The sequence below is a fragment of the Chelmon rostratus genome, chromosome 10 (genome assembly GCF_017976325.1).
Source record: "Chelmon rostratus isolate fCheRos1 chromosome 10, fCheRos1.pri, whole genome shotgun sequence".
Taxonomy (NCBI): domain Eukaryota; kingdom Metazoa; phylum Chordata; class Actinopteri; order Chaetodontiformes; family Chaetodontidae; genus Chelmon; species Chelmon rostratus.
In genome coordinates, this window is record NC_055667.1 from 14449186 (window position 1) to 14461537 (window position 12352).

General features: G+C 40.3%; 1 protein-coding gene and 1 long non-coding RNA gene across 2 annotated transcripts; both read left to right on the forward strand.

Annotated features, from left to right (window-relative positions):
- The first annotated feature begins 296 nt into the window (after positions 1-296).
- Positions 297-6942, forward strand: pa2g4b (proliferation-associated 2G4, b). Its single transcript, XM_041945749.1, has 13 exons — positions 297-460; positions 2166-2294; positions 2379-2484; positions 2595-2664; positions 2811-2903; positions 2994-3057; positions 3167-3245; positions 3329-3407; positions 3495-3628; positions 3737-3831; positions 5442-5569; positions 5772-5825; positions 5911-6942. The coding sequence occupies exons 1-13, from the start codon at positions 373-375 to the stop codon at positions 5968-5970; spliced, it is 1179 nt and encodes a 392-aa protein (XP_041801683.1). The 5' UTR covers positions 297-372; the 3' UTR covers positions 5971-6942.
- Positions 6943-7990: 1048 nt separating this feature from the next.
- LOC121613161 lies at positions 7991-8854 on the forward strand. The gene is made up of 4 exons (XR_006007172.1): positions 7991-8024; positions 8123-8149; positions 8400-8422; positions 8530-8854. It is a non-coding gene; the product is annotated as an uncharacterized LOC121613161 (long non-coding RNA).
- The last annotated feature ends 3498 nt before the right edge of the window (positions 8855-12352 follow it).

A 12352-nucleotide genomic window follows, 5' to 3' on the forward strand; every position in this document is an offset into this window, starting at 1 on the left:
AATGGTTGATTGGTTATCCACCAGCCATTTTGGCTTTTTCAGACCTTGTTATGTAAGGCATAATGTATAAATCAGAGGTTATTAATTAACATCTATCATGTTGGCCACTACAACTCGTTCATGGTGTAACTTAAAATGCCCGGTACGTTTGCAAAGATCACCCCTGCCTTTTTCTGGTGTTACACTAAACGCGCCAAGCCGGGCCGTGAACCATCTTGAGTGCGAAGCGTGTCTTTGGCAGTAGGCGGGATCTAGTGATGCAAGGGCTGCCAGCCCGGGCGGGCCGGTGCAGAGAGCAGCGTGGTCCTTCCTGTGACTGACTGACACCCGGCGGGGAAAAAGTTACTCTGAGTTCGCGGACACACTGCCAACATGTCGGGAGATGACGAGACGCAGGAGCAGACCATCGCCGATGACTTGGTGGTCACTAAGTATAAGATGGGGGCCGAGATTGCGAATCGTAAGTCATATGCAGCATTAACGTGCTGTTTGGGCTCAACGCTTCTTGAGTATGAGGATCCTTCTAATGTTAGCTAGCAGTGTCAGCTAGTCGTACTCCCCGGCAGCAGCTGTGCCATGTGCCCCAGCAGTGCCAGCGGTAGATCATATTAGAAAACGGGCCTTTGTTTGACATGAATTAAACATAAAGCTTACTATATATTTAGTCATAGCTCATCTAAATATCAGCTCGTATTTGTTTAACGCGACGTTGCTGTCACGTTAGCCTGGTTAGCTAGGTAACTTAGCTACACTGTATGTGGCTGAGCTACCTTACTAGCAAGCGTTAGCTAGCTGCAAGTGCTAACGTAACAGATAACAATGACAGGTACAAAACTGAATTACAATAAGGGGTCGTTCCAAATAGAGGACAACCAACATTTAGACATGCACCTACAGCTAATTAATATCGAAACAAACACAACTGTTTTGTAACAGACTTGGCTGAAGACTGGTTGGCTTTAGTTGTGTCATTTAAAGTCATAATCAGAGCAGGCAGAAGCCAGTTAACACACTGAGTACGCTGCTATGCAAACATAAATGATTTATTGTATTTTGAAGATTGAAGCAAGAACAGAAGCACAATGTAAAGTCCTGTACATAAATAATATTTTTTACACGCTACTATTGTGGTTGAAGCAAATGTAACATGCATTGTAGTGTTTTCAAGGCCACATGCACACAGCACATTAGTGTGATGTCATTGTTGGGAGTTGGTATAATGTATATGCATACATTTAATTGAACAAACCTAAAAAACATTTAAACAGTTTGAACCTGCACTTTCTGTATATTAGTATGTTATATTTACCATTTGTAACTTTAATTAACCCAGGGAAGGCTTGCTAAGCATGGACACACTTTTTCAGCAGTACCTGGCCTCACCCTCGCAGGTTGCACTTGCTCACATATGTCTGTTGCCCAGTTAAACCTCTGTCTTTATGTTTGGTATCTATCTAAATCTATCATTCACTTCAGGGGTTTGAGGGATTGAACACCTGAGCTTCCTGCCACATAAAGTTTAAATACATTGAGAAAAACAATTAAACTCAAAATAACTTAAAAAAAAAAAAATTAGTTCAACATGTTTCTAATCAAAGGCTGCCTCAAAGTGCCCAGTTTTCACTTTATACCTGTCTCTGAAAAGAACTTATATGGTTCATTATCAGTTTCCAGTGACTGGTCCTTTTTCATTCACAGTCCGTCCTTGTACTCATGACTGGGTGTTGTGATGACTGCATGCTGTAGCAGCTTTACATCAATGTCAATCTGTGTGCTTGTGATTTTGTGTTGTAGCTGACCTACTTCTCTTAAATTAAGACATCTAATTTGCAGGCAACATTATGCTGTTTCAAGCTGATATACAGCTGTCAGACATTCTGTCAAATGTTTATCCGCTAACATAACATCAGCTTAGTCAAAATCAAATGACTTATTCATAGTGTAATTTACTGTCAGTAGTCACAAGCCATTAATTGGGCCTTGAACAGTGATGCCTGTGTTTGCCCAACTATCCCACAGTGGTGGAAGCCTGGTACAAAAAAAAATCAAAGACATATAAATCGATGATGAATATAATGGTTAGTTGCAGACCAAAACTGCATACACTCTGTTACTGACATAGCATTTAAAGCACAACATGGTTCTTTTTTTGTCTTGTCCTGCAGAGGCTCTGAAGACAACAGTTGGGGCAGCTATGGCTGGAGTCTCCGTGCTCAGCCTGTGTGAAAAGGGAGATGCCTTCATCATGGCAGAAACTGGGAAAATCTTCAAGAAGGAAAAAGACATGAAGAAGGGTAAGTCCCGTTGTTGCATTTCATCAGTCACTATAAACGTCTCAGTGACTCAGCATCCCCTTGTTCACTGTCTTTCTCTCGCAGGTATCGCTTTTCCTACTTGTGTGTCAGTTAACAACTGTGTATGCCATCACTCCCCTCTGAAGAGTGACCCTGATGTCATACTGAAGGACGGGGACCTTGTCAAAATGTAAGCTGCCAAATTTAAACCTGCCGTGTGTACTAGATAAACAGTAGCTTAAATTTATTTGCAGGTCATACTTTCTTTACCTCATGCTTTCGTGTTCTGTTTGTTCGCAGTGATCTGGGTGTGCATATTGATGGCTTCATCTCAAATGTGGCTCACAGCTTCATTGTTGGAGTGACCAAGGTATGTCTTCACCGTTTGAATGACTTATACCAGCACTGTAGTAAGAGCTATGATTTGTAATGCCATGCAGTGATTGTCGCACCATTAACAGCTACGTAGTAATACTTCTCCTCTTGCCATCTTAAACTTGAACTTTGTCACTTCAGGACAACCCAGTGACAGGACGGAAGGCTGACGTTATCAAAGCAGCTCACCTCTGTGCTGAGGCTGCTCTGCGTCTCGTTAAGCCAGGAAACCAGGTAAAATTCTCCCGCCGTGATCACTGATTCGACCAGCGGTATCGCTGTTTGCACCTCATCTAATGATCACCAATATGTCTCCTCCATCAGAACACGCAGGTCACAGAAGCCTGGAACAAGATTGCAAAATCATTCAAGTGCTCCCCTATTGAGGGTGAGTTTGGGAACATTTGGCACCTTCAAGCTCCGCAATTACCAGCGGTGTAAAATTACCGAATGTAAGTTGACGTGCTTGACTCAATTTATTCCTACAACGTGTACAGGCATGCTGTCCCATCAGCTCAAACAACATGTGATCGATGGGGAGAAAACTATCATCCAAAACCCAACGGACCAGCAAAAGTGAGTTCACTCAGCAAGTGCTTCTCGTTAATGCCCTGAAGAATGTTTAACCAATGGATGGTTTTGTCACTTTGTTTTTGTAGAAAGGACCATGAGAAGGCTGAGTTTGAGGTGCATGAGGTATATGCAGTGGATGTGCTCATCAGCACCGGAGAGGGAAAGGTGAGACGAAAGTAGATTTTTCCAATTAATTTTGGAAATCTCGTGAAGGCAAGGGGTTTCTTATATATGCTTTGTTTTGCAATTCAGGCAAAGGATGGAGGTCAGAGGACCACCGTTTACAAACGAGACCCCAACAAGGTGTACGGCTTAAAGATGAAGACCTCTCGGACATTCTTCAGTGAGATGGAAAGACGCTTCGATACGATGCCTTTCACTCTGAGGTAGCACCTTTTACCTGCACATCAAATATTTCAGGTTCTCATTTAAATTAATAGAGTCATCTCCCAGGGCTCGCCTCATCAATTTTCTTTTCTTCTTTTTCTTTTCAGAGCATTTGAGGATGAAGGCAAGGCCAGGCTTGGTGTGGTGGAGTGTGCCAAACATGAGCTGCTGCAGCCATTCAATGTGCTGAATGAGAAAGAGGGTGAGCAGAACAACGGAGAATTCTTCACATGTACTTCAAGCTCTGTGCTCCAGTCCTTTTCTCGTGTTCACAGTCGAATGCCAGACAGACACACGCAGACAGAAACTAGATTCATTGTCCATCACCACAAATAGAAATGCATTTGCAGCAGCCCTCTCACTCTCTTTCCCCTCTTTAGACTGCAACCAATCAAAACTAACAAATGACAAAAATATTGCACCCAGTTAGGAACAGGAAGTATACATCTGATCCAACAGAAGACATACCTCAGTTAATAAGAGTTCCATCCAGGGCTCATTTTCTTAATTAATTAATTTTTTTTGTCTAAGCCTTCAAATGTGAAAATACCCTAGATAATTTCCCACAGGTGACCTCTTCAGATGTCTTCTTTTGTCTAATCAACAGCCATAAACCCAATAACAGATAAATAAATAGCAGAAAAAAAATAGAATCAAATAAGATATTTAGTTTAATATCATGCATGAAAAAAAGCCTCACATCTTAGAAGCTGGAACCAGCAAACCAGGAATTTTTGCTTAAAGATAACAAAACAATTATTGGACTATAAAAATAGTTTGATTAATTGTCTGTAGATCGACTAATCATTGCAGCACTGCTTCCATTCTGCATTTATTTTGTCCTGAGAATGGAATTTTCTCATTAACTGATCACATAGCCAAGACTATTAGACTATAAGACTAAGACTGTACAAGACTATTTCCTTCCTGTCCAAGGGAAATAATGTAATCGAGTGTAGCAACGTCCCCAAACAGAGATTGTCTTTTTTTTTTTCTTGTGAGTTAGATCGTGTTCAGACTGGCAATAGCACTGTGTCAGAAACAGCAGCCTCCTCGTTCATTTTAATTTAAATTACTCCAGTTTCACTTGGGACCACATTGTGTTGGCCAGTCATACTTTGTAAAGTGAACTCCAAAAAATCTTTCTTGCAACTTTCCTGAGCTGTTAAATCCTGTCTTATAGCCGTAGAAACGATATGATGGTTCTGACCCACTTTAAAATGCACTGGTGTGCTGTTCAAACTGGACATGGAGTAACTCATTGGTCCCTGTAGCAACTAAGGTGATGAAAACCTTTGTTTGTTGGCTGGTTTTTATACTACTTTAAAGACCTTTCAAGTCCTAAAAATTCTTTAACTAATCAGTTCATTCATTTACAAAATTAGGTCAACTTCTTCAGCATTTGAAGAGTATTTAATATCTTTTCAATATTTAATATGTCAAATATACTAATGTTTGATGTGTGCTTCCTCAGAGTGAAAGGTATCACAGTGTGACTCCATCTCACTGAGGAATGTGTGAGAGGAATGAATGTCTTCATCATCATATCTGCACTTGTTTCTGGGGGAAAAAAATCTGCAATAAAATGCAGTTATGCAGATGCGCTTTCTAAATTCTAATACTTTTGTACTGTACATCCTGCTAAGTGATTGGAGATGTAGTGTTTAGAAGACTTGGCTCATGCCCAGTCCAATAGGCTATTCTAAGGGATATCCTCATCAATTTGTTTTGACCATGCTTTTTAATTAATTAATTGACAGCACTTTAATGTCCACATCTGGTTTAGACTTTAATGAAACTTTTGATGTCCAGGTGAAGTTGTGGCCCAGTTCAAGTTCACTGTGCTACTCATGGCCAATGGACCTCTGCGAATCACAAACAGCCTCTTTGAGCCAGAACTCTACAAGTCTGAGCACGAAGTGGAGGACCCAGAGCTGAAGGTAAAATGTGTTTGATGGATGTGATGTTTCATGGGATATTTCATCCTCTGCCTGAGAGGAAAGCACTAGACTAATAGGACTGCCATAGCATGCTGTTAGCTGACTTAGCATTCTCACAGCCATTATGTGCTGATATATTGTGTGCTGCACCTCATGAGGTTAGAAGTCATTTTCCGTCTTTTATTTTTTTTCCCCTATAAAGGCTTTGCTTCAAAGCTCAGCCAGCCGCAAGACTCAGAAGAAGAAGAAAAAGAAGGTGAGTTACAGGGCAGTGTGTTTAATGAAATGAGAATACAGCTGCCAAGTATTTCCTTTCATTTCAATCTTTTCTCTTTTGAAAGGCCTCAAAGACTGTTGAGAGCGCAACAGGACAAGCAATGGAGACTGAAGCTGCAGAATAGATTTCTCTCTACAAGAAATCCTGGCAGACATCTGATGACCCAAAGAACAGACGTCACGATTCCTTCTGTCCCAGCTGTCTGAGGCACTTGCAGGCATAGCCGCTGTGAATACCTCTGAATCTAACTGATGTCAGTCTGGGATGATGCTGCTCCTGAATACTGTCACTCCACCTGAAACACACACACGCAAACACGCAAACACACAAACACACACGTACGTCCCTAGTAAATCTCACTGTCCTTGAGACAGCCTTCTTCTCTTAGTGGATCCAATTCTGCTACACTAGAGGATGTTTTGTGCAAGGGCATATACTCACTGGAACATTTAACCATTCGACTGACCTTGAGCCCTCGTCCCTTTCTCCACAGTAACTGTAGTGAAAAATATGGAAAATAAAATGAGTTTGACGGAGCGAGCCAAGGATGATGAATGCACAATACTGTGTCAGTGTAATTTTGTGGCATTTAGATTGACTTCCTTGCGGTCATAAACCTGTAGCCATGCCTTTTTGAAACGGTCGTGGGCAGAAATGTGTAACACCTGTTGTCATACCCTGATGTCATTTGACAGTCACAAGTTATAAGCATGACATCATTAGTCATCATTACTGATGAGTTCTGCATAATTACTGCATTTATACTGCTCTGGCTTAAGTCCGTCTACTAGTACAGTGTGTATACCTATAGGCATCTACTGTAGTTTACTCAGCTAATAATTTCTAAAACTGACATTGTAAGACCTACTGGTTGAGTAATTTAACTAGTAAAAAAAAAAATACTTTTTTCTTCTCAGTTGTGGATGGTCTAAGTCCTGCCAAGGGTTCAGCATTCAGTCTTCTGATGCCACCACTGAGTCTGACAGTCTGTGTTTACATAAGAAGTCCATACCTGTTAGATATATGGATGCTTTTGTAAAACAAATCCCAGTTTCAGAGACTATTTTTGGAAACATTAAAAAGCCACCTGACATCATTTGTGTCGTGTTTTTGGACTGTGTCTATTCAACTGATTGTCCTGATGTGTTTTTGTGTGTGTGTCTATGAATTTGAACATCAATGAATCACCCTTCTTAAAAGACAAAAGGAAAAAACCTTAATAAATGAGTGGAGAAACATAACAAATTCAGATGCTTACATAGTACAATTAAGTAATTAACATCCAATCATGCTCTGTGGCATGTATACAATACTGAGCACTGCTCATACTTCATTCTGATGTTGTGTGAAGATGGCAAGAGGAAAAGATCTAAGCAAATTTGAAATAGGGTTAATTGTTGGGCGACAGGTGGAGCTTCAGTCTCAGAGATTGGTCAACTGGCTGGTGTTTCTATAGTGACGTTTCCATTTAAATCTGTGGGAAAGGCAACAGTAAATTGAGGCAGAAGATGTGGTCGACAGCACACATTTGACAACTGATGCTAGTGCATTAGTGTGATATGTAAGAAAAAACACAAGAACCTCTTCCTCCAGAACCTCAGGTGGCTTCAATTACTCCTTGTAAATGTAATGTTACTTTTCCAACATGAACGTTTAAATGCAGCTGTAAAGCCTTCAACAATGCCAGGAATATAATTTGTGGGTAGAAGGATTAAGCAAAATAATGAATTTCTTGTAGTAGTCTTAAAATGTAAAGGGTGTTCAATATGTAAGCATACGGTATGTAAAAATACTGGATAAGAGTTGTCAAAAGACCACCATGCTTTTTGAGTTGCTCCGGGTTAAAAATCTATAATCACAAACACGCACCTATAGCACTGGGCACAGAGACAGTGTTTATCAAGTAATACAGTATCACCAGCCACATGTATAGAATCTATTTTTAAAAGATATTTAATAAAGAACCTGCGACGTCTGTGCAAATAATAAATAACCGGAACAACTGACATTAAAAGTACATAAAAACTGTAGTAATGGCTTAACACATTCACATTCACCTTCTATAAAACTGCATTTCCCAAGTTTTACTGCAGGCCAACCAAAGTGACGTATTAAGGGTTATAAATATGGCGTCGCCAAGCCATGACGTTCTTCCTCTACACGATTTCTTAGCGGTCGGTACGTGAGTTCATAACTGTCGGTGTTACAATCCAAGTTAATCGTCGTCTTCTTAAAGCAATCGAACTAATCGTTCTCACTCTCTTTTCTGTTTACAGCCTCATCTCTTCGACATGAGAGCTAAGGTTTGTGTTTTATGTCTGTATGATCAAATAGTCATTGTCTGTAATGGTGCTAACGTTTGCTAGCTAGCTGGCTAACCAGTAGGTACGCTTGAGCAGGTCGACGGCTAGCACAGCACGTTCATGATCATTCAGCTGTAAAATTCGTATTTTGTCATGTGTATGTGTGTTTTTGTTAACATGAATACATTTATTTCAAAAATGCCTGAATTAAATGTGAAAGTAATCCTCCGTATTCATTTTTTTTACGCAGTGGAGAAAGAAGCGCATGCGCAGGTAAGATTGTATAGCGCATGTTTTGCAGTCGTTCAATAGTGTCAAGTCTACCTCTTAAATTGTATTGAATTTTCGACTGATCAGCTCTTGTAATGAACACTTTGTAGGCTGAAGCGGAAAAGAAGAAAGATGAGGCAGAGGTCTAAGTAGACTGTCCTCTCCGCCATGGCTGTGACAGCACATGTTGCCAACAACCAGACCGGTGAGGTCAGCTGGAGACCCAGGACCCTCCCGGTGTCAAGTCTGAGGCCAGTGGCGCCCATATCAACCTGAAGCAGTGGAGCTGCAGCAGCTGATTGATGTTGGAGAGCTGATCCAAGACCTGCTGGATGACGGGCTTTTCCTCTGGGACATTCTGGACTCTTTGTTCTTAATTCCTCAACTTTTGTCATTTGTTTTTGTTTATACTCTGATTAAAGGTTTTGGTTTAGAGATAATTTGCAGATCTTTTTTTTAACCTGGCATGTTCTTTCAAAGTCAAAGCCCAATTGTTCTTGTAATGGGTGTAGTGATATTTATAAAAACTCTTTTCTGCGAAGTGTGTACTCTTCCAGGTACTCTTGAGCTGTTGCACCCTGAATCAAAATGTTTTTTCACAGAACACATGTAGTGTTACAGTACAAGGTGTACTGATAAAATTGATGGCTTTGATTTAGCTGCATCAGTTTCTGGCTCTTGACTTTGTGCACACTAGCTCACTGTTGTGGCTTGCTGTTGAACACTAACGGAGACATCACAGGTGTAGTTAGTTGTACTGTACTTTTCCTAATATTAGTCAACATTTAGCTGTGAAAAAGGCTTATTGGAGCAGTCACTAATCCAAACAACCATATTGACTCGTTCACCTTCTGAGAGACATTAAGTACACAGATCCTGTAGAAGTAATTGTACTACATTGTGTAAATATTAGATGACATGCAAAGGACCTACATTCAAAATCATACTCCTGAAGAAGTAACAAACAACTGGTTATGCAGAACAGCCCCTTTGCTTTGCATCATAAGCTAAAAGTAGTTTTTAAAAGTGCTTTTCCAAAAATACAACTCTAGTTGAGTAGAAGTATAAAGTAGTATGCAATAGAAATATTGAAGTTTAAGAGTTGATCCTTTGGAACGGTTTGAACCTGACTGGCTTGGGGTCAGATCTGTAACAGGATGTGTGCAAAAGTCTTTAACAACATTTCAGATTCAATCCTCATCCCATGACTTCAGTTAGTGCTGTAACCTTTAAACAGTATTCAAGACAAATAACTCACTAATGAATTTTGTTCTTACCCTTCAGGGCAGCCCAGTAATTCATCTTGTCCTTAGCCAAGGTGATTATGATCATGCTGTTGATGGAAAGTGCAATTAAAGAGGACAGTGCCCCTATTGCTCTTTCACATCTTCATTCTCTTTGCTGTTATGGCCCAATCTAAAGCTGTAAGGAGAATTCTGCTGTCAGTATTAGCCTATATTTTATACTTTACACCACGAGCAATAACTCCATATTCCAGGCAGAAGTAAGAATTATGGCACAATAAAACAGAGTACGGTAGACCACAATACAATATATTTTCTGAACAGGGGACAAGAATCACCCCTAAAGCAGGTTCTAATGGACATATTTCAGAGGAACCTGATGTGGACATTATCAGGTTTTAGAATACACTTACCCTCTTTGCTTCTCTGTTTCCTGTCTGGAAGAACCAGCTTTCACCAAAGCAACGTGATCCTTTCAGTCAAGGAATACCTTCAGTGTACTCAAATAAGGAATGAACGATGCGTCCATGCACAATAACATCATCTGTAACCGTAACTTAAAATATTGTCCTTTTCTCAACTGCAGTGTTGAGTGTGTGCTGGCAAAGCTTCAAGCCTTTTTCTTTGAGAACTGACCTTATAACTGAAGGGTGTTGTCCAGGTAAAATAGCTGATGTATCTCTAAGGGCACCAACCAACCTCTGTCCTGGCCAATGAAAACAGAGGGTTGTTTTATGATGCAGAATATTTTGGCAGGGTGGAAAGGTTGGACTGGGTGTTGAATGATGAAAAGGCAAGGCAAGTGTGACCTAGTAAGCATTGTAGCAAGTCTGTATTATTTACTTAACTCTGTGGTAAGAGTAAGAGTATTAGCACAATCATTCCAGTCAGTTACTGGGGACATTTGTCTGCATTGAGTACTTTAAGTACATTTTCCTGATTATACTTACATACATTTAGTGATATTTTCAATGCAGAACTTGCAACCTGTAACGTGTGAGTATTTTTACAGTATGATTTCAGTACTTTCACTTAAGTAAAAAATCTGAATACTTCCTCCACCTCTGTCATTTGACCATCAAAGATAAGACTCATCATCCTGTGACATCTACTTCTGCTTCTTCCTTCTGGAGAGCAAAGCAGCTGTTTTCATGAGTCATTCCTGCTCAGCTGCAATGTTGTGGCTGTTTATTGAAATGTGCTTGGTCCTTATCATCCCTGTTAAACATGTGAGCAAATATGGGTTAGAGTTGCACTGTGTAGGCTTGGAGGCATCTTGGCGATTGGCACAGTTTTCTATCACACGGACCTGTGAAGCAAGTTGACATCAAATGGATAAATTACATCTCAGTTGTGAACAATACTCCAGTCATATCTGGGAGGAAAAGACTCCAGACAGGCCAGACAGGATGCTACTTATTTTCTTTCTAGCTTGTGAATATCTATTTACTATTTAAACAAAATGTGACAAGCCACATGCCTGCTGCTGTGATCACAATTTAGCTCTGAGGTGACTGTTTATCTTTTAAATACAATTTTGATCAGATCATGGGATGTTCTAGCTTTCAATAGCAGTCCATTACACATGGAATCTGAATTTGTGGACAAAAGTGAATTAATTACCTTTCAAATGGATTAAACCATGAGTAACACAGAAAGCAGAATGTCAAGAAGCATTGTTGTCTTTGTTTCTGACAACACAACTCTGAGAATAGTATGCCAAGTCATTCAGAGACATAAAAACAATATAGAAATACCCAAACAGCCTGTGCATGTGCAATACAAAACTACCAAATGTACAATAAATTTAAGAAGAAAGACAGCTACTGAATAAAATGAAGGTATACACAAGATATACATGTCAAAATGTAGTAGGTTATAATGTGATATGTGATAATGTGATTTGTTCAGTGAGGATGTGAAGACGAGGAAAACTGAATGCATTTGGTTTCTGTGCGTTTTGTAACCTACACAGTTATCGAATCACACATTCTGGGAATAATGTAAACTTATTGTTCTTGATCTCTAGATCTCAATGAGTCTCACACCTCACACGCTGACGGTTTACATAGAGGATCATCAACCCCTAACCTCTCGAGCAAATGGAGCTAATTGGCCGTAACCAGGTCTTCTGAACAAGTGACTGACTAATGTACTGTCCCATCTGTTATTTTCTCTGTGCAATATGTTGTTGTTGTTTTTTTTTTTGTTTTTTTTTTTTTTTTTTTTTTTTTTTTTTTTTTTTTTTGTGATTGTTGCCTGTTTTTGTTACTGCTGGCTGTAGAGCAATTTGCCCCACGGGGACAATAAAGACTCCTTGAACCTTGAACCAGAGAGGATTTAAAACCTGCTCTGTTTTAGTTGCTAAGCATGGCCTCGATGAAGGAAAAACGTGGGAAAAGCAGAGCACAAAACACGCCTGAACGACAGTTTCCACATCAGGCTGGCCTCGGTCTAAAGTGCTCAGATAACCTTTCGTTTTGCCTGTGCGTAAACGTTGCCTCAGAGGCATATGGCGCATCCCGGCGGTGTCACGACTCAGCCGCTGGGATCCTGTCTAGTATTCAGCAGCTGATGCATGCAAGTCAATGAAGCTGCAAAGCTAGTCCACCTTTCTGTGAATGAAGCTGTCGGCGCTGTCATTCGTCAGAGCTGCTGCAGTGGAGATGAGCGCTTGCGCATGCAGCAG